This window comes from Podarcis erhardii (genome assembly GCF_964252035.2).
Source record: "Podarcis erhardii genome assembly, chromosome: 3".
NCBI classification, from domain to species: Eukaryota; Metazoa; Chordata; class Lepidosauria; order Squamata; family Lacertidae; genus Podarcis; species Podarcis erhardii.
The window spans coordinates 69,261,155-69,284,388 of NC_138507.1; the positions used below are offsets into that span (position 1 = coordinate 69,261,155).

The 23,234-nt window shown below is 39.7% G+C and overlaps 1 protein-coding gene across 11 annotated transcripts in view; it reads left to right on the forward strand.

Moving 5' to 3' along the window:
• Positions 1-23,234, forward strand: part of ARID1B (AT-rich interaction domain 1B) — a 356,667-nt gene that overhangs the window by 17,649 nt on the left and 315,784 nt on the right. For all 11 annotated transcript variants that reach the window (XM_081854279.1, XM_081854287.1, XM_081854289.1 and 8 more), the window contains exon 2: positions 17,339-17,533. In XM_081854279.1, the coding sequence (XP_081710405.1) occupies positions 17,339-17,533 (195 nt within the window). The remainder of the gene's footprint in view (positions 1-17,338; positions 17,534-23,234) is intronic.

Consider the following 23,234-nt stretch of genomic DNA (forward strand, 5'->3'; position numbering starts at 1 on the left):
GACAAGTCATCCAGCTATGATAAAGATATCTGCTAGTCTGTAGGATTCACATTGGTAGCTATAGTACAACCAAGTGCATTGGGAACTTTTGCTTTCTCTGATTCTACGAAAGCTTTGATTGTATGCTCATTTTGCTTTTCTGTATTGTTGTTTCTCTAGTTTAAGGCTTGGAATTCATGAAAGGTCCAATATATAGCACTTAAAAGTATTAGAGTGTGATAAGAAGCATTTTTCACCTTGCTTGCATTTATTCTTATTATTAAAATTTGTATGCCACCCTTCACCCGGAGATCTCAGGACAGTTCTCAGCATACAATACAGAATAAAACCACAAAATACATAATAAGAACAAAACAAACAAATAACCTCTTCCTCCCTCAAATACATTTAAAAAGATATAGACTGTTAATCAGCCAAAGGCCTGGTTGAAGAGAAATGTTTTCTCCTGGCACCTAAAGATGTATAATGAAGGTGCCAGTTAAACCTCCCTGGGGAGAGCATTTGGCAAATGGGGAGCCACTGCAGCAAAGGCCCATTCTCATATTATCTCTGGACCTCTCATGGAGGAGGCACACCCATTGACAGCCTGGGGTGAGCCAGGGCTTCCCTGGTCTGTCTGATTTGGTTCGGGATCCGGCCAGACCAGTTGCACAGACCTACTTGCATGTGTTCTGTGAAATTACCCAATGCTATTTCCAAATTGGCTACCTCCAGTTGATACAGAACCAATTTTGGCCCGACAGAGACCATTATTTTGAATAGGGTGAGGTGTTTTGTAACACAATACTTTGTATTGTGTTTTCGACTAGGTCTTGTGGAACTTGCCTGTGAATAGCTATGCTAACCTTTCCAGATGGTTACACTAGCCTTCTCCAAGCTGGTGGCCACTTGCTATTGATGAAAAAGAATCCCTCCTATTCTAGACCATTGGCCATGCTGATGGAGGCTGTTGAAAGCTGAGAATCCAAAACCTCTGGAGGATACCAGGTTGGGGAAGACTCGGTTACTTCATTAAAATAAAATATTTTAAAAGTAACTAAAATGCTTACTAAGGCCTACATTAGATGTCTGCTTCTTTAGCCACAGTTTTCTCGTGTGTTAGATGATGTCTGCTCCCACCATGTATAAAATTACATATCTGAACATGCAGCAATTCAGTTTAACATACTACAGCTTTTGTATGGTTGGCATATAGTTAGATAAGTGCCTCTGGATGTTGGCGATGGAAGTTGTCCTCATATGCAGAAGTAGAACTGTGGCTGGAGAAGTGGTGAACACCAGTCAAGCATGACACTGAAATCTAGTTTAGAGCAGCCCGTGCGTGTCAATAGTCCGCTTCCGAAAAGGGGCTAAGGAAACTGATAAACCCATTCTGTACATTGAGTCCATAGGATTCAACCTTATGGTTATATCCAGTGGTTGCTAAAGCAGAGGGGCAACTTGTGTAACTTATTTTCAGTTCCATCGTGCAACTCCTGTACTCCCCTAAGAGCCTCCCCAGAGGGCCTGTGGACATCTTGAACTGTGTGGGCTGTGCAATACAGGGAGGAGTAAATAAGCTGAAATTGGGTGGAGGAACTTTGTGTAAGTGTGCAACCACTGGATACCCTAAGAATCCTAATGCTGTGAAACATTATTTTCCTATTTCTAGCTCCAACATGTTAAAGTTCCTGCATTGTCTGTATTGAAGTCTGCATTTTAAGTTGTTGCCACCAATTAAGCATAATATATTCAAAACCTGCTTACCTCTTAAAGTATCCACCTCAGAACTGGTGCCAAAGTCTGAAATCAGTGTTATGTGTGCATGTGCATGCATATTACAACTCCAGATAACATCTTTGAAAGGACGGATTTTTTTGAAAGATCTGTGTTTATAGTGTTTGCTGAGACCTTTGGCATTGTTATAAAAATATGCATTTTTCTGGAGACAAGAGGTGCTTTCTCAAGGTTGTCTGAAATATTTTAACTTAAGTAGCAAATGAGGTGTGAATCAAATTGTCAGATGGATGGATGCCAAATTATTGCAGCACTTGCTGTTTAAAGTAACTGGCAATGTACTTGGAAACGTGTGAGCCTAACAGATAAATGTGTAAACAGCACCTTTCTCTTTCATTATATCTGGTTTCTCACCACTTTTCTTTATACTATGAGGACCTAAATTTGTGTGGGAGATGTCATAGCTACTTTCAACGTGTTAGTTTATGATATCTATATCAGAGGTTCAGTTCAAATCTGTGCATGACATAAGTAACGAAAAATGGATGTAAGCAAATTAACTTTAGCAAATGCTTCCTCAAATATGGAAAAACTGCATCAAGGAAATAATATTTTAAGCAGTACTTTCTGAAACGCTGCATAAAATTGCATCTTTTATTGTGTATTTGGCATCCATTTATTTTGATAGATATTTTGTCTTAGATTCCTGATCACTTAACAGTTCAATGCTGTTTAATTTCTATTAAATTGTGGTGCCCACTGGTCTTAATGGGATGTGCTCCCAGGTAAGTATTTATAGTAGCTGCAATTCTTTTTAATGTTAATTGAAAATTATGATAAAAAACAAGGAAATACAAAACATTTTCTTTTTTATGTTAATTAAAAATATGTTAACATTATAGTAACATAGCATCCAAATGGCTTTTGGAAATTTTTAGCCGACATCTGCTAATTGCTGAATGATCATTTATTAAAGTTCTCATTTTGTGTATGTTTGGATTGGGTATATACAAGACATAAAAAGCAAGTTCTTTAGTGCTATAGATGCCATAATAAGCATTCTGATGATTCTTCAAAATATGGTTTGGATGATAGGAAACTAGCCACAGGCTTGTATTGGCTCACACACAGAGTTTAATGCATTACTTTCTGGTTTAATTAAATTACTGTTTGTCATTACATCTGAATAATGGCTTGAGCAAACCCTCCAAAGCAGGATTGCAAACCACACTTTTATATTGTTTCATAATCCTGGTTCGAAGGATTCATTCAAATCATTGATTTGCTGGTTTGAATGCAACAGCAAGCAGCGGTTGATAAGACCAGGAAGTGATGTATCACAGCACAATCCTAATGGTGTCTTCAAAGTAAGTTTTATTGAATTCAATGGGATTTGATTGCAGTCTTAAGCAACATGTGGAGGAGGGACAGCCCAAGCCTGTTGTTTGGTTCAAGTCATTCAAACTGTGGTTTGGAGGATGGTCTGTCTGCTCAGATGATGAGGCTTAATTAGCAGGTGGACTAGCTGAGGTCAGAGTAGAAATTAATGGAGATTCATCTGGAAGCCCAGACTACATCAACTTAATGAGTTAATGGAAAGCCGATATGTCTTTAAATTCCCAAACTGATTTGTTTCTAAATCATTTTTAGGAGTCTCTTTCTTCAATCCAGGGTTTATTAAAGAAGGAAATTCTGTCCATTCAGTTGCCTTCATCTTCAGACTTACATTCTAAGCTGCTATCACAACTTTTCGCTTCTTCAGTCATAGGTTAATTCAAATGTGTAATATTAAACAATGGTTTAGCAGTATGAGGGCCTTCTCGGTAGTGGCGCCCACCCTGTAGAGTGCCCTCCCATCAGGTGTCAAGGAAATGAGTAATTATATATCTTTTAGGAGAGATCTGAAGAGAGCCCTGTGTAGGGAAGCTTTCTAAGGTTAAATGTTTTTCTGTGTTTTTATATATGCTGGAAGCTGCCCAGAGTGGCTGGGGCACAAATGGATGGAGGTAGAAAAGAATAAGAATTATATGTGGCTATTTGCCCATTTTGCATATAATGCTGAATCATGCTTTAAACGATATGTGAATTGATCTAGGTGAGACTTAGGCTGATTCCCTCATCTCTCCTTTGGTGCAGCTGGAGAAGGAGTTCAGAGCATTTGTCTTCGGGTTTAAATTAGTTATACTCGGTTGACATAGTTTATTGAAATAAGAAATGCTGGGTTTTGATCCTAGCTTGTTTTAGTAGCCAAGTTTTAACTAACTGGTTTAAACCAGGAGCCAGGTTCTTTATTAAACAGGAGGGAAGTGTTGAGTGAGTTGCTGCAAAGCTCTAGCCCCAGACTGGTACTTTCAACATTTTTTTCAGTACCTTAAATGAAGTTATTCAGAGGATAAACTTTCTGGATGAAACAAAACAGCACAATAGAGGATGAGTACAGTGGTTACAAACGCTTTGGGTTACAAACACTTTGAGTTACAATCTCCACTAACCCGCACATACTTACCTTGGGTTGAGAACTTTGCCCCAGGATAAGAACGGAAATTGGGCGCCGGCAGCGCAGTGGCAGCAGGAGGCCCATTAGCGAAAGCGTGCCCCAGGTTAAGAACAGTTTTGTGTTCAGAACGGACCTCCAGAATGAATTAAGTTCGTAACCCACAGTACCACTGTAGAAAATTCAAAATGAAAATGGGGCTGAAACTCACACATTGAAATTAAGCAAACAAATGCAAAAGTAATGCATTCAGACAAAGCAGCAGCAACAACAACAAATATACAGCAATAAGTTGTACAGGCATTAGGATGGGGAATCCTGGATTGGTAGTAGTATATGTGAAATAGATTCTAGGATTGTGTTGAGTCAGCAGTGTTATGTGGCTTTATTAATAGAATGAAGGCTGTCAACAGGATTTTATGGGCCCAGAACATTGTATAGTGGAACCTCTACTCACAACCACAATCTGTTCCAGAGGCCTGTCTTATGGCGAAACGGGTTGCTGGGAGAGGCGCCGTTGTGTGCAGGTGTGGGTGGTGATTGCCTGCTTCTGCGCATGCGCGAGTGGCGGCAAACCCACCGGTTACTTCCAGGTTTGCCGTAGTCACAACTTGGAATGTCTGCGAGTGGAGGCGGTTGTAAGTAGAGGTTCTACTGTATGTAGATTGGGTCTTTCCATGCACCCGCAAAAGGGGGCAGAAATGTGTGTAAAATGTGCATATGCTTTGTGTCACGCCAATTTGTAATCTTTTGCATGTAAGATAGATCTAAATCAGGAGCCACACACAAATAAGATTTCAGGTAGAATGCCAGCAGATAAATATTTTTCCCTAGTTGTATTTCCACACTAGCAGTTGAAATTTGACCTGCTTAAAGGAACAAGAACCCTGCAGGGCCCAAATGCCAACCCTTATGATTCTGTGAACTATGGTTTATTGTAGGGATCCCAACCCCTTTTGAAGCTTGGGGGTGCATTTGGAAATTTAAGAAATTGTCATGCACATCACAAAAGAAAAACTCATGATGGTCAAATAGGGAAAAACACCTGCACCCCAAAAACAAAACAGAAGGGGGAGAAAACCACCATCCCCAAGACCTGCCAAAAAATGTCCCCTAAATTATATGAATAACAAAAAAGCCAACAGCACCCAAACAAACAACACGCAGGAAACAGCTACTAAAAACATACAAAGCACAGACACAATCAATCACCCTAATAAGAGAATACAAATTGCTCCATCCCCAAAGAAGCAAACTCTTAAAAACAAGCAAAAACCTACTCCTCAAATACACAAAAACCTGGCAAAGCAGCCCCAATTACAAAGAAAGAAAAGCAGGCAAAACACAGCTTACAAAATAAAAAGAATGATATGCTTTGTAAACCTCTTCATTACTGAAGCGGAATCAATCCACTACCATTTCTTTGCTTATCAAAACATTTTCTGCTTAGGAGAAATCTGTTTTAGGTTTTTAATGACATTTTCAGTGCCTGCGTAGTATCATTCAAGTTGTTTTCCTTTGGATGATTTCTTCCTACTCTCCAAGTGTCCAGTCAGTTTTTTCCAGTCCATTTCCCCCCATTCCTCTGGGTCTGTAGATATTTTATTACAGTCCTGATCAGTCTAGTGCATTTTATATAACCTTGTGGGTTATTGCTAAGGGGGTAATTGCAGATTAAATAAGTAATTGCATTCCTGATTAAAAGTTGCTTCCTTCCAGATTCTAACTGTGTAATACTCTGTATAAGAGGAAAACTAAGCATAAGAAGGCTAACTTCACTTCTTGACTGTGTTTTCTTTAGACCCACGGTTTCATTGTGTAGAGCAGAATCAAAGTTATTTGTAGACCTTGAGTTCTTCATTTTCTTGCGGTCAGATACATTTTCTTTACTTGCATTGTTCTAATTAGATTATTCTGAGAGCTGCTTATATCAAATTTCAAATTTATCTACTTATGGTGATACACCTTAGATTTTTTGTGGGATTTCAATGATTCTTAGTATGGCAGGACAATTCTGTTCATGTTTCTGTGGAAGTAAGTCACACTGTGTTTAATGGGACGTAATGCCCTAATAAACGTGTTTAGGATTGCAGCCTTAGGCTGCAGTTGTAACCATGTCTACCCAGACATAAATCCTATTGAATTAAATGGGGCTCCCTCCTGATACATGGGTTTGGATTGCAGTCTGTGTCCCAAAGAAAAACAGAGGAAATTAGTTTTTGTAAAATAACACATAAAAGGAATTGTGGTTATTTTACATGAGTTAAGGGTGAAATAATCCTTTGGGGGACGTATTTTGTTTTGTGATGAAAAGAATATGGCAGAAGGAGCACACGTGTATTTATTTCAGCAATCTTACAGGAGGTGGAAACTAAAGTCCAAAGAAGATATGGCTGAATGAAGAAAGACCACAGTTTATGTTGTAAGAACGTAAGATGAATGTGCTGGATCAGGCCAGTGGACCATCTAATCCAGCATCCTTTACTCAGTGGCCAACCAGATGCCTACAGGAAATTGCCAAGAGGGCTGAATCACATGAGCACTGCCCCCTCTTGCAGTTTCCAGCAACTGGTATTTAGAAGCAAAATGCCTCTGACTGTGGAGGCAGAGCTAAGCCATCACGGTTAGTAGCTATTGATGGCCTTCACCTCCATTTATGTGCCTAATTCTCCTTTAAAGCTGTCCAAGTTGTGGCCACCACTGCCTCCTGGGGGAGCAAGTTATGGAGTTTAACAATGCACTGTGTGAATATTTTGACTGTCCTGAGTCCTTTCAACATTCCTACATTCAGCTTCATTGGAGAAGGAGAAAAACTCTTCTCTACCCATTTTCTCCATGCCATGCATAATTTTATAAACTTCTATCATGTCACATTTTCTCTAAACTGAAAAGCTCCATCCATACCATGTACCCTTTCCTCATAGGGGAGTTGCTCCAACCTCTTGATCATTTTGGTTGCCCTTTTCTGAACATTTTCCAATTTTACAATAAAAGGCCAGAACTGTACACAGTCTTCTAAATGTGGTTGCACCATAGATTGGTATAACAGCACTATGATATTGGCAGTTTCATTTTCCATTATTTCATAATGATCCCTAGTATGGAATTCGCCTTTTTATCTGCAGCACCCTGGGTTGTCTTCATCAAGCTATCAGCTATGACTGATATATTGTGTTTTTAAACAACTTCCAAACATTTTGATGTGATTTGTCCCTTGTGACTTTGTCTTTCAACTTCCATTTTACAAGTCCCCTTATTTTGGGGAGATTTCCTCTTGTGAAGTCAAATGTGATCATGCTGGATTTTGGGGGCAATTGCCCATTTATATGTATATTTTACTTAATAGCACTATGGTCACTGCTCCCAATTGGTTCTACAAGCTGACGTCTTGCACCAGGTTAAGAACTCCCAAGTGAGTTTTGTGGAAATATTTTTTTTTTACTGTATTTCCTACTTTCATAGAAGTTGCATATGTTTTATACTCAATTTTTAAAATGGAAGGTTTGCATGTAGAACAGCTTTGATGAGAATGCAGAAGTGTACCTTTTTGTCTGTGCGTAATCCCTGAATCTTTCACTTGTGTATCAACTTCAGATTCCTGCTGCTTGCTGTTCTTCTGGCTTCTTAACTATCTTACTTCCTGGGATCTTTTTGAAGTTCTCAGCCTCCCCCACATAGGCTTCTTCAGTTGCCAGTGCCTGTGTGAGGTTTTAATGCTAGTTTATTTGGCCATTTCCCCGTCTTGCAAACAATCCTGCACATTTATTCCCCAAGCAATTGGAATATGAACATTTGACATTATACTAGTTCAGTCAGTCACTTTAAACATCTTCACTGTTGAATCTGCAATGCATTATGAATTTTTCAAATTGTAAACGGGGGGGCGGGGGCAGAATCCAAAGCTGTTGTCTCACTAGTGGAATAGCTTTTGATCCAGCTGGAGGAGATGAAGTAATTTTCTCTGATCTCCTCCCCCCTCCACCTGAAAAGCTGTTTTAGAAAGTTGGGGGACCCTGTAAAACAGTTTGGAAGGTAAAATGGTGGGCTGGGAAATCTGATAAAACCACTGGCTCCAAAGCTGTTTTGCAGGTTGGACAGCGGCAGCATTCTGTACAATTTTTATGTTTCTGAACAAATTGAGCTGTAGCTAACTGCTGTAGTGTTCTCAGACCTTTGAAGATGCTAATATTTTATAGGATGATTTATCCTCTAATACTGTACAGTTTATTTATCAAATAAGCAATCATTCTATGCAGTTTGCATTTTTATTTATTTTCTCTGTATGACCATTTGCACAGTGAACTATGGTGCTTCTTTGCTGGGTGCATTATTATAAAAGCAGTAATTGTGGCTGAATCATTGCTTTCACGTATCCTTGAAATGATCCTCAGTGATACATTCTTGAATATATGAATCGAACACACAAGAAACTGTAATTGTTTTTCACTGGACTTCTACTGCTACAATGCATCCTCTTTTCCTTTTAAAGGGAAATTTACAACTGTATAGTATTAGTCTTTTAAATTCTAAAATCCAGATGAAATGTATTCTCTAGAGTGTTGTTTCAGTGTTGCAATATAATATTTCCAGATGATACATGATTTAGTTGGAAACAAATTAGCAGCTATGCATGTCTAAGAAAAGCAATTTAATAAACAAGATTTTTGTAAGACCTAATCAGAATTGTAAAGTGATACTTGGGAGTGAGTTACATTATACGAAAGATCTTGTGTGGCTGAAGCTTTCTGTAAAGCTTTCTGTAAGCATGTGTGTAAATCATTGTTTCCTCCTGCAGTGAAAATATTTAACTAGTACATCATATCTCCCCTTTTCCATGTATGTCTACATGTCCAAAGTTAGGAAAATCTTGATTATCTGCTTGTCTAGGTGCTAAAAATTAGATGCCTCTGTCTAAAACCCAATTTTATCCATCCCCCATTCCATGCAGTTATTTTGTTTAGAAATTTGATAGTGTTACCTAGGAACTGGAAATATTTTTCAAGTCTAGCTTATAGCTACCACTTTTTTACTTTTGATTTTGTGAGTGATGGGAATAATATGTTTTCAATTTTTTGCTTTTGCTTTCTGAAATTATTTAAAATAGATACCCCTTTTGAAACAACTTAAAACTGGCAAATTGTTTTCGTTATATAGTTTCACTGGCATAAAAGCCAACAGTACATGATTAAAAGCTGTGACCCACAAATCAGTTAAGGTGGAGTAGAGGGATACAGTCCAGTTTAGTCCTATTGCTGTTTATGTCTAAGTATTCTGACAGAACTGGCTTGCTGTTTGGGCCCAATTACATATATTGAAAGAACAATTCAGACCAATTGAATTCAGTCTCATTTTAAGGAAAGGTCAATTTGAAGTGTGGTCATCACATGAGATATTTTAATAAATATTAAAAAATGCACGTACGGGATCAGGTACATGAGTTATGTAGACGATTGCTGCCAAAATCCCTGATTCCCAAGGTCCTAGGTTCAGCTAGAGATCACAAGCTCTGCAAGCAGTCTGGCAGAATGTGTAAATTCCCTCTAGCAAACCACTTCTTGGTCATTGAGCTTAGAAAGCCTTTGGAAGCTTCAGGGGAAGTTATTAATTAGCAGTCTAATAGTGCACGTTCAAGGAGTTTAGATTTCTTCTGCTCAGTAGAGTAGCTAGACTGCATCTGAGAAATGTAAAAATCAGTCAGGGATACTTGGCAAAGGTTGGAAGATGTAAATACTAAGGAGCATCTTTAATGGCCTCTAACAACCTAGCCCAGCCCTTCCTTTTCATTTTTTTTTTTTAAAAACCAGTTACCGTAAATGTCTTAAAATATTGCCTCATATAAATAGATACAATGCATTGGGAAACAGGGAGACAAAGTAGCAAAATTGTTTCCCTTGATTTAAGACAGCAGGACCTAGACAAATAATAGGGCAGAGACCATGCATTGCCCATGGTGTTTGTTGCCTCTGGGCCTTATCTGGCACTGCTTATTGAACAGGTAGTCAACAGCTGTGATTCAAGGAACCTGTTTTTTTCTGAGTCTCTCTTTCTCAAGAAAATGAGCTCAATTCCCTCTAGATCAGAGGTTTTCAACCATTTTGGGTCCATGGCCCCCTTGACCAACTACATTCTTTCTGCAGCATCCCTGTGGGGCTCAGGAGCCCAGTTTTGTCACCCCTCGCCTGCAGAGCTGGCAGCCCCTCACCCCTCTTTGAACACCCTCCCTTGTGGAGTATTCTCTCGGCCTCCTCTCCCCTACCCTCTCCTTAGGAGTCCTTTGGGCTGCCACAGCTGCTGCCCTGTTCTCTAAGCTGCCCCCCCCCCCGCCCCAAAGAGAAGCACCTCCTCACACTGCCCCACAGGAGCCCGGGAAGCACCCCCTGCCCAGCCCCAGAGACACCAGTTGCCTGCGGAGCTTGTAGCCAGAGCTGTTGCAACAAACAGCTGTGCAAGCCCTTGGGAGGCAGAGATGTGAGAGGGCATCAGGGGAGGGAGGGAAGGAAAGAGGGACAGAGGCCAGTGTTGCCTGCAGCACCCCTGGCCATCATTCAAGGCACCTCAGGGTGCCACGGCACACTGGTTGAAAAACCACTGCTCTGTATACAACATATAGCAGATAAAAGCCTAAAGAAAAGCTGGGAGAGTTGTGCTCTTATTCAGTCAGTTGGCTTTTCTGAAATCTTTAAAAACAAACAAATTGCAAATCAACCTTAACACTAACCTCTGAGCAGCTGACCCCCTGATCTACCAACAACCTTGTTATATTCATCTAGAAATGCCATGGTATAATTGACTTAAATTGACAGTGATTCTCAGTAAGAAATGCTGAATAGTATATTTGTAAATTAAGTCAGTGAGTGGAAGATGGGAGTCACAAGTCGTATTAAAACTGTCAGGATTTTTTTTTAAAGAAAAAAACACAAAAAACTTTATTTTAGGCTGAAAAGCTTCTTGGTGAAGTCACTACATTTATTTTCACCCCCATCCTCAGTTTTAAATAGCAATGCTTTTCATACTGTCAGAATTCCATGCTGTGACACCCCTTCTCAAAAGTTATGACAGCAGTGTAATGACAGCTACTGCCTCTTGAGAATCAATCAGGCAATTAATTTTGTAAATGAAATGCTGATTATACAAAGCTTCACATGAGAGGCCCAGTGATTAAAATCAATTTAACAAATTGTTTCAGGTGGGACTTGATTAATAATTTGCCATAAATGTGGAGGATATATGACCAGCATACATTTTTTCCTGTGTTAATATATAACTATATGAAATAGAATAGATGTATTTTTGTACATGCCCTTCCCCAATGTGAATGCCAATGTCAATAAGGTTGCCTCCCATTCTAGGGTTCTGCCCCCCCCCAGCAAAATTTATTAACAGTGCAGTTAGTTTTCTGTGGCACTTCTTGCTGCCGTGGGTGGAGCTTGTTCTGACACAGCTGCATTACAGTGGTACCTCAGGTTACATACGCTTCAGGTTTTCCTTGGCTGAAAGATGCCCTTAAACTATGATAATAACTCTTGCTTAGCTATTTGGAGAAGTACCATATTTTTTCATGTAAAAGACGCCCCCATGTATAAGATGACACCTATTTTATTAAACCCAAAATTAAGAAATTAAGTTGTTTAGCTTGTGGGGGTAGGGGAGGTCACTTCCGCCAATCGCTCACCTGCCTGCCCACCACTGCCGATCTCTTGCCAAAGCCACTGCCAATCACACACCTTGCTGCAGCCGCCAATTCCCAATCGCCACCACCTACAGCCCACCCGCCCACTTGCCGCAGCCACCAATCACCTGCCCAATCACCGCTGCCAATCTCCTGCTTACTGCTGCCATTAATTGCACGTCCCCCCTCTGCATTCACTATCTGTGTATAAGACAACACCCAATTTTCACCCAATTTTTTAATAGCAAAAAGAATTGTCTTATGCACAGAAAAATATGGTATGTGTTAAACTCGTGACTTTTGTGTGCCTGAAATGTAGCCTACAGTATAAAGAGATGCTTCTCTTGCCCCACCTACCTTTGTGGTGTCCCCCCCCCCAATGCAAGGTTTCTCACAAGGCAATACAGCCATTGAGCTGGAAAAGATCCCTTATCCCTTTGCTAAGACTTCAGAACCTCTCCAGACACAGAAAGAAATAGCAGTTTGTTAACACTTGCCCCAGTGCCTGGTAATCAGCAGGAAGCATGATTAAGTGTAGTGTAATGCAGTATGATCACATCTTGTACAGTTGTTACTCCCCCCGCCCCCCGAGATGGTGCATATATGCAAAAATACATATACTTGAAGTGCACCCCCTTGGTGGAACTGTCCCATGCGAGCATCCTTCCCTTCCCAGAGCTTTGTGCCAAGCGGGCCTTGACACCCCAAGCAAAGCAGTGAGCGTTGAAGCTCCTTGCCTTGGTTACTGAATTCTCATGGGACTTTGCAAGAGCACCCCACAGCCCAGTAAGCAAGACCGAGAGCTTAGAAGCTCTTTCCATTCCACAAAAGCCCTGCATGAAAAGAGCTTTTAAACTCTTTGCCTTCCATGCATTTTATTTGTGTGAGTTCAACTGGCCAGTCTTCCTGCGTAGAAGTTGAAATTTCACATGTTAAAAATGTGAAGTTGTGATCATACTGTACTGGAAGTCTGCCTTTCTGCTGTTTTTAGACAATTGATCTTCTTGCAACAGTGATTTCTACAGATGAATTTTATTGGCTCTTAAGATATTATGGGAAAATTCTATCCTTTAAAATAAAAAATTCGGAGGAGTGGAATTTATCTCATGGACAGTGTCCATGTCATTTCTGATCGCAATAAGGTTTTTGTTACCCATATTTCTTAATCATTTTTCCCAAATACCTATACAACTTTTGAATAAAATGCACAATAATAAAATGGATTGTGAAACAAAACAGGTTTAAAAAAATCAAAGCTGTCAGTAGCATAAAATAATACAGTCTGTACAAAGCAGCAAAACAAAACAGTTTTAAGTTCCAAAAAACCCTGTTGAATTAGGAATGTTTTAACAAGCCACCTAAAACTATATGGGGATGCTGTCTGAAGCTCTACAACTTTAGCACTACCACTGAAAAGGCAGATTTCGGCTCAAAAACCCCCTTTTGTGAGCATGGAAGCCACAGTAAGACTCCTAGCAGCAGCAGCAGCAGCAGCAGCAGCAGCAACAACAACAACAACAACAACAACAACAACAACAACATAAATAAATAAATAAATAAATAAATAAATGCTCATGGAAATCGATCTCTGTAGTTCATGAATCTGAAGAATGTTTTGGTCACTCCAAGATAATTAAGGGGCAGGTAATTTTGATTAAATATAAACTAGGAGGGAGAGCTAAACAGAGGACCTGAAGAAGGTCAGAGAGTAAGAATAAAAAGTGAATAAAAATATAAGTCAGTTACTACTGTCAAAAAAATAGTAATAATAATGTGAAGGGCAACAGCATTAAGCTGTGCAGCCTGCTTGTCTCAGCCTGTGGTATTGTTTTGGCCATTGGGTGTGATAAATGCATGTATTTGGGTTTAAATATTGTTTTAACTTCTGTTTACACTTCCAGTGGCACCACAAAGAATTGACTTGCATGTAGTTCATTAAAAACAGATTTATTTTTTGTTTCTGTTGTGATTTGTTTGCTTAGTACTGTAGTCACAATAGATTTATCCAACAGCATAAAAAAGAGATAGCAAATGCCTGATCCTGCAACTCAAAAAGTTTAAAAGCCATCTCAGAATAAATATATTAGTGTGTAAGAAAAGAGGATGGCATTTTAAAGTTCATTGGTTTCTTTTCTAGAAGCTAGTAGTTTGGGTTGAGAAAAGGAAGCATGAAATACAGTTTTCAGTTTAATGTCTCTGGATGAGCCCTGCCTCCACTCCCAACAATGGTGTTTTCTGAGGAGTCTAGAGGAAGTGTTATGGCATAGGCCTCTTGTTGCTGCTGTGACTATATATGCTATATATTAAAGAGCCTAATCAGTGAAGCTACAGAAATGATAAAATAGATCAAGACATTGTGAATATACCGTATTTTTCGCTCTATAGGACACACCAGACAGTAAAATGCACCTAGTTTTGGGGGGAGGAAAACAAGCAAAAAAATTCTGAATCCCAGAAGCCAGAACAGCAAGAGGGATCTGGCTTCTGGGATAGCAACTGAAGCCTCTCCCGGGCAGCGGGATGAAGGCTCCCCCTGCCCGGAAGAGTCTGTGCGCGGGTAAGCTGCCCTCTGTCCCTTCCCCCATCTCCCTTCATCCCGCTGCCCTGCGGAAGCTTTGCGCAGCTAAGCCAGAAGCTAGAACAGCGAGTGGGAGCGCTGCACAGTACTCCCTCTCCCTGTTTTGGCTTCTGGCTTAGCCACGCAGCCTGCATTCACTCCATAAGACACACACACACATTTTCCCTTACTTTTTAGGAGGAAAAGGTGCGTCTTATAGAGCAAAAAATATGGCAATTTCTGATTGTTGCTGCTGTATTTTTTATGCATTTAATTGGTGGTGGACCATTTGCAAAATATTACAATAATGAATATGCATAAAATGTGTCTTGGTTTGGATTAGCATAATCTTACATTGTGTTGCATTGCAATAACACAAATTTTAAGGGTGGAATCCTGCATCCCTGTTATACATGTATCTGTCCAACTCTGGGACTCATAAATGTCTAAGTGGATGCAAGTTTGAAGTTTTTAAAAATGATTAATAATGTAATTTAAGTTATCTTAATGTTTAAGCCATACTATTGCATTCATACACACAGTTTAAACTTTTTTTATCATCTGTCTCATTTGACCCGGTACTGTAATTGAGAACTCCACATATGTGTTTATTTCAGGTGCTTCCTTATGGTATCGTGCAATAAAAAGCATATGGTTACCTCTTTTAATTGAACCCCTTTTTCTGCTTACACCAGAGAAGTAAACTTAGTGATAATCAGTGTCAGTAGCTGATAGTTAGCTATCTATATTTTGGAGTTCCAGAGTGTGTTACAAGTAGAATAGCACACTCCTTTTAATAAACTGGTAGGAATCTTTGGCAACAGCTTGGTCAAAAGCAAAGGTTGTGTGTTGATAAGCATTTCGGAGTAACACAATATCAGTCCCTTGTCAATTCAAATCTGTGCAAATATTTAATAATAATGGGCATAATCACCATCTTCCTAAATGCCTTCATATCTAGTGCTTGAAGTTAACTGATGTGTGTTAAACTTGCGTTTGGGATACCTTTTCCACCTTGTGTGCGTACCCTTAGCAGATGCCTATAAGACTGCTACCTCAATGAGCCTCATTGCCTTTTTCAAAGTAAAGATTAGAGTAAAATAACTTCCACTTTATGTCCTTGTGAACCTTTTACTCTTTAATGTTAAATATATTGGTATGCTATGTTTTGTGACTTGTTCAATCTCAAGATAATACTATATCATGGAATGCTGGTACAAGGTATATATTTAAGCTCACTTCTATGTACCTAGTGAAAGATACCTCTTAAATTAATGGCACAATGTATTAGTGGTTGCTGCTGAAAAGAAAACCCTTCAGGTAGTTCTCACATGCATGGTGACGGGGAAAGGGAAAAACTCCTACTTGCATTTGTACTTTTCCTCATCCTGTTCCAGTTTTTCTACTGCTGACATCAACACTGAGTGTTTTGAATGAAACAAAAGTGAGTGGTGGACACATATTTTAACATAACATAGTTCATAACATAGACAATGATACAAAGAAGATGGATAAGAATTGTAAAAGCCACTGTATTGTTTATAAGGAGACTGGAATAAATAAAATCTATGTGGTATGGGGAAGTGAAATGCAAAATAAGGAAGTGGAATAAATATCCAGGTTAAGAACAGATTGAAATGGATGTGAGACTAAGAGAAACCAAAGAGTCCATTAGAACATGCAGAGAAAAAGATCGGGTAAATAAGAATGGAAAGGAATTACTGATAAGAACAACACTTAAATAAATATATCAAAGAAAAATAATGTAAATATATCAAAGAAAAATAATGTTTGAAAGAAATTAGAATTGAATATTGAAAAGTTGCTGATAAGCTTGCAAACACCAACTTTGATAAAACACAGTAAACGTGGTACATGAATATTTATGTGTATTGCAAGGACTTTGCAGCTGCAACTGTTCAATTCATTTTTGCATTTAAAACTGTTCATAGGGCATAACGGTGATCCACTTGGAGTGCCATATTCAAACCTGAGCACTTTGTTACTAAAAAGATTGAATGAAAGGTACTTGAGGGAAGGCCAGCTATAGAAATTATAAAGTTGGGGCATTGGAGCAGAATCCACTAGAGTGCATGTCTACTCACTTTTAAAATTGTGTTATTCAATAATTCTCCACGCATATTGTCATGCATTAAACTACCAAATTGCTTTCAAAACTTACTATGTATTTAAGGCACTTGGGGGAGGGAGTTGGGTGCAAGATCTTTTTTTTTTTTTTTTTTTGTGGACTGTTCAAGAAATTGAGTTCAGCCTTTGAGTTTCCCTTTCAGCATTTGTCAAGCTTGAAACCCCAAACATCCGACAAATGGACTTTCCTGTAAAGGAATGGATGCTGTAGATACTGCTTGTGAGATATGATTTCTTAAGAGGGTTTGTGTTATCGTGAGCAGAATCAGAAATGATGTGCTATAAATGCAGTACATACAATGCCAAGAAAAATAAGTCCAGAGTTTATTGTTTTTTGAAATCAAGCAAAGAAATAATAATAATCAGAAGAGCCTTTTTATGTGAAGTTCTGTTTATGACTCACTTACTGACTTGGAATGCAAAATTGTAACACTGTAAAGAGTCTGAAAGCAGGACAATTAGAACATATGGGCCGTAATCCAGTAGGGAGGAACCAAGCATGGAAATGGCTTCTTCTCATTGCCAAGTGTGCACTTGAAGAGCTTCACCATTATGTATCTGGCAAGGGAACCTTATTGCTAAATTTTCTTCTGAATTGTATTTCAGAGGCTGAAATTAAGTTACCATTTCTGTGTGTGTGTCGAAAGACATTTAGCAGATTTCATTTCGGAATGAAGACATGCTGAAAATACACAAACAAAGGCTTCATATGATATATTTATACATTTATTTTATGTTTCCCCTCAATCAATAGGGCAACCCAATGGATCCAATGGTAATGAAAAGGCCTCAGTTGTTTGCAGTGGGCAACAGCCCTCACTCCCAGACTCAGACAAGCAGTCCATATCCAGGGCAGTCATATGGACCTCCAGGACAACAGCGCTTTCCAATGGCAATGCAATCCCGGACTCCAGGTTCCATGGGGGGAATGCAGTATCCACAGCAACAGGTTTGTGAAGAGATTTTGTTTGCACATGTCTTCTTTAGTTCCTTTTCCTGGCCCGCAATCTTTTTAGTTTCATAATACTTAGGCTGCAACAGGCCCCCCCGAGATGTTTTTAAAATGTTTTAACTGTGTTTTAGTAAATTTTAAGCCGTTTTTAGTAGCTGTGTTTTCAATGTTTTATCTTTGCTGTGTCTGCTGCTCTGAGCTTCTGCTGGAGGAAAGGCAGGATATAAATTGAATGAAGAAATAAATGAAAGAGTAAAAATATTCCATATCAGAGCAAGGTATTTTTTATAGGCTGGGGGATAACTGTTTTTGCTATTTATATCTATATTTTTATCTCTGTCTTCAGTGTTGTATTTCCTTTGTTAGCATCATGGTTGATGAATTCATTAAAAAATCTTTATTTTTGGTCTATAGGCTCTCGTTTTTGTCATTAGCAATTCTTACGATAGCTGAATTTCTTTTTCTGCTATTGATAGTTTCCTGAAATAAGAACAGTATTGTTCAGAGTGAGAAATCACCCTGTTTTTGTTCAGATAATTGTGATCAATGTCATTTTTGCATACACTTTATAAGTATGTATTGTGTCAGTTTCTCTCTCTCTCTCTCTCTCTCTCTCTCTCTGTGTGTGTGTGTGTGTGTGTTTGTATCCATGCCACTCACTAAAGTGCAGAGGTCCCCCCCCCACCTGTCAGAGATCATGTAAGTTGCATGGATCTCTTCTAGTCAAGTTAGGTTTTCCTGTTGATGACAACTTCTTCTCTGCCATATCTCAGAGGGTTAATTACTTACATACTCAGCATATATTAGCAAGGATGCAGGCATTGTTTTTTGAATGGGTATAGTAGATGAAGGCTACCCAGAGACTATGCCGGCAAATCTCTGATCAGGCTTGTTATTGAAGCTTGTGCTCTGTTATAAGCACAAGGCCCTTTTTTTGATAATGAAGAGAAAACACCATTTTGTCTCTACACGTGGCTAACTAGAATTAATTTTCTTTTATTATTTGATGTTAAATATGACAAAGATGAAAATAATGACCTGCCTGGAAAGTGTATTTGTTCCATTGGCATGGAATATTCAACAAGTGGCTAATTAGCTTGTAACTATACATTCACAGTTTTGCTGAGGTATTGTGTTTCATCTTCTGAAAACATGGACCACATGTGTTGCATAAATATAAGCTTATATTACCATACAGAGAAAGTTGCATGTGATTATGGAGCAAAGTGAACCATTCAGTGTGGGGTTTAGTTGGCAGGATTGCAGTAACGGAGCCTTACTTGTTTAGAGATGAGCTGTTTAGTTGAATAGTGACATGAAACGTATTTTGGTGTAACTTAATAGAGCTATTAGAACTGACTGTTACCTGTTATTTGTGGAAGTAAAGAGGATAAGAGTCTTCATTCCATAATTTAATTAGAGGTGCTACATGTTTAACCAAGCATACTCTTTATTTTTTAAAAGGATTTTTACTGTTTGTTATTTTAAGATTAGTGTTGCATTTTTCACTTGCGAATTGTAGGCTAATTGTAAAGTATCCATCTGAAGGCAGTGATCTGGCACAGTGATTGGCTGCTGGCCCTGTCTGTCTTTTTGCGGCATTAATATAATTGGCTAAGAAATATTATGGTTATGATTACTAAAACTCTTTGGGGAAGCAGTAAGAAGATAATTACAACATTGAATTTTTATTGAATGGACATCAACACCTAGAAATGATTTCACTTTGGACAGCCTCCAGAGCTTCATGTGTTTCATTTGTGAACCTCTAATAATCTGAATCCAGTTCTTTTCATTTAGCTTGCATATTATTGCCTTTTTGTAAAGGACTAAAATTCAAGAATATGAGTTTGTCAATTAAATTGCCAGGGTAGCAAGTTGTCTTTGAATAAAGCCAAGTGGTAAGTTGGCTCAGATTGTTATGGATTGATTCTAAAAAGCCCTCTTTGTTGAGTTCACTATGTTTTTGTGGCTGTAGGCATTATATCAGATAAGTGGAACCATGCAACAAAATGTGATTTGTGCAGAAACTTTTAAAACTCTCCCTTCTTAGCCAGGGGGCTGCCCTGCTCTTGTCTTGAAAGACGGGATACCTAGGAGGAGCTATTATGGACATACAGTACATTGGTAGCTGTCAACCTGTTTCTTCAGAGCTTTAAAATTATTATTATTATTATTATTATTATTGCTATTACCATTTATTACATCCTTTATAAGGCTAAATATCTGGTAGATATGTAGCTAGAAATGTAAGATGTGATGAAGAAGGTATCATTTTTTCAATTGTCCATGTAAACTGGCTAATTTTGAGAAAGGAAATTAGGTACAGCTTTCCCTGATTCATGAGACTTTTCAGCAGAATTATGTGGAATATCAGAAAAAGATCAATACTGAGTTGAATGGAAATTGAAGCAGTGGCAGAGCTTCATGCTCCGGCACCGGGAGCGGAGAGCAGGCGCGGGCATGGCTGGCGCACGCCCCAAGGGCGTGGCGTGCATCCCGGGGGGGTGGCTCACTACCTGCAGGGGCATGGCTCCCAGCGCGGTGGGGGTCCAGCCACAATGGCACCCCACTAGGGTCGTGGTGCCGGGGGCGGTGTGCTCCCCCGCCCCCTCTTCCTTCGCCAGTGAGTTGAAGTTATTCCATCTCGCAGATCTACCATACCATGGCTTGCCAATAGCTGCAGGCACATATATACACACTGGGCCTCCTCCCCTGCTGAAATTAGAAACATTCTATGGCAGCCAATAGAACAGATTGTAGTGTGTGGTTTGGTTATACTCTATATATGGTTCCTACAATGATAAAAACAATAACAATAATAATTTTATAATTTATACCCCACTCATCTGGCTGGGTTTCCCCAGCCACTCTGGCAGCCTACAGAACATAAAAAATGGTAAAAATTAGAGATTTAAAACTTTCTGATGCAGAGTTGCCTTCAGATGTCTTCTAAAAGTCAAATAGTTGTTTATTTCCTTGATGGGAGGGCGTTCCACAGGGCGGGCGCCACTACCGAGAAAGCTCTCTGCCTGGCTCCCTGTAACCTCACTTCTTGTCATGAGGGAACTGCCAGAAGGTCCTCAGAGCAGGACCTCAGTGTCTGGGCTGAATGATGGGGGTGGAGATGTTCCTTCAGGTACACTGGGCCAAGGCCATTTAGGGCTTTAAAGGTCAGCACCAGCACTTCAAATTGTGCTTGGAAACGAACCGGAAGCGGTGTTATGTGGTTTTGGTTGTCACTCCCAGTCATCAGTCTAGCTGCCGCATTCTGGATTAGTTGTAGTTTCTGAGTCACCTTCAAAGGTAGCCCCATGCGGAGCACATTGTGGTAGTCCAGACGGGATATAACTAGAGTATACACAGCTCTAGTACGAGACAGTTTGCAGGCAGGTAGGGTCTCAGCCTGTGCACCAGATGGAGCTGGTAGACAGCTACCCTGGACACAGAATTGACCTGTTCCTCCATGGACAGCTGTGACGATAGTTGGCCATATTGGCCGGGTCTAAAGAATAATAACTGCCTCTTTCAGTGTTTCTGGGAAGGCTCTCCCACAGAGGGAAGCATTCATCATCCCGTGGAGCCCATTGCCCAGCCCTTCCCAGCTTGCTTTTATGAGCCGGGATGGGCAAGGATCAAGGAGACAGGTGGTCGGTTTCACTCATCCAAGCAGCCTGTCCATATCCTCGGAGGCACAGATTGGAATTGATCCCATGCAACTTGACTAGACAGGACTCTGGCACTCACCTGCCCCGGCCCTGTTCCCACGGTGGAGTCTATCTCTTTATGAATCTGAGTGACTTTATCTGCAAAAAACCTTTGCAAAATCATTGCAGGAGATATTGGGGTCCTCACCATGCCCCAATAGTGGGGGTGGTTCCATTAAATTGTGAAACACCTGAAAGAGTCTCCTGCTGCTGTTTTCTGCAGATGCAATAGAGGCGGTGAAGAAGGTCCTCTTCGCCATCATTATTGCCACTTGGTAGGCTCGACGTTGAGCTCTAACCTGTGTGTGGTCCGATTCAGAATGAGTTTTCTGCCACCAGCACTCTAGCAATTACTGTGGTTTGAAACTGAGCCCACGTGTCCAAACAAGTTGATGACCCTGTACTATGCTTTGCTCTAAGAAGGAAAATGTTGATATTTCATAACATGTTCTTCAAACAGATTTGCCCATACGTATAATATTTTACAAATGAAATTCTGGGTCTTTTAAATTTTGGATATGTATGGAAGGAACCCAGAAATATTTTTATAAAAGTATACTTGGAAAACAACATTATAGCCATTTTGTAAGAATACCAAAGGCCTGCATGTCTACATGATAGAATCTGCAAGGACAAAAAGAGGGGAGGTCCAATGCTCCACTGCAAGGCGGAACTATGTACCGCCTAAAGGCAGAAATTCTAATTGAACATTCTGAATGTTTAAAGTGGATGATCTAACAAGATGTCGAACCCTTCAGCCACTCCCCTCTGATATGTTTTTCACCGCAGATGTGTTTCAGTGTCTGAAACAAGAAGTGAGCCCTTTCAAAGGAAACACAACCAGGAGTGAGGCAACTGAAGGGCAAACAAACACTGTGTGAAGAGGGAAATAAGACGACTTCTTCTTTAAAACACTAATCCCTTTCCTACTTTACCACTGTGCAGTACAGTGTGTTTTCCAAGAAGTGCCATGGTCACATCTAGATAATGTCTAAAGCAGCTAGCTCTTCAAGGTACAGGAGCCCTGCCCTAGTATGGTCACCCTAATCCTAGGTGGCTACATTTCCCCAGAAATACAAAGGAATAATACTAAATATAAATTAATAGGACAACTGTTCAGAATCAATGAAGGATCTGAATGTATATTGATACAGTCAGAAGTAATGAATATTCAACAGCTCTGAAAATCAGGCCAAATATATTTATAGGCTTCAGTACATTGCACAGTTATGCTGCTGGCCTTGAAACCAATAGAATTTGAAATTTCACTCATGGAAGTATTGTTAAATATATATTTTTTATAAAAAAAAAGTTCAACTTCTTATTTATACTACAGTGCGTTTCTTTATTAAAGGAAGTTTATTAGAACCTGTCTGCACAGTAATTGTGCAGTGCCAGCGTGTCTTTGGGCAGGGTCTGAAGGTGTCAGTCAGATTCATCAGGATGAAAGGCCTCCTTTCCTAAACTCCATTCAACAGAATAAAATTATTTGTCAGTCATATCAGCTCAGCTGGATCCTGTGAAAGTAGGTAAAGATGCACACTTTTCTCAAAAGATCAGCAGTCCCCCTTACCTGAAATGTGTTCCAAAGAAAGTGCATCTTCAATTAGTTATATTGTTGAGTAAATGATATAACACATTGGCACGCATCAGCCCTTGTATAGTTGACTAGAGCAACATCCTATTGTGTAAATATATAATTGCGTCGCATACCCTGTGTTTGCATGTAATGCTAAACCATGGTGTAGCGCTGTGTACACAAGTTAGAATGAGTTTAAAGCAGTCTTCCTCAAACTTGGCCCTCCAGATGTTTTGAGACTACAATTCCCATCATCCCTGACCACTGGTCCTGCTAGCTAGGGACCATGGGAGTTGTAGGCCAAAAACATCTGGAGGGCTGAGTTTGAGGAAACCCGGTTTAAAGCCTCAAATTTGTGTGCGCCCCTCTGCTCCACCTTTGTAGCCAGTGAAGATGTTCTCCAGCATTTAGT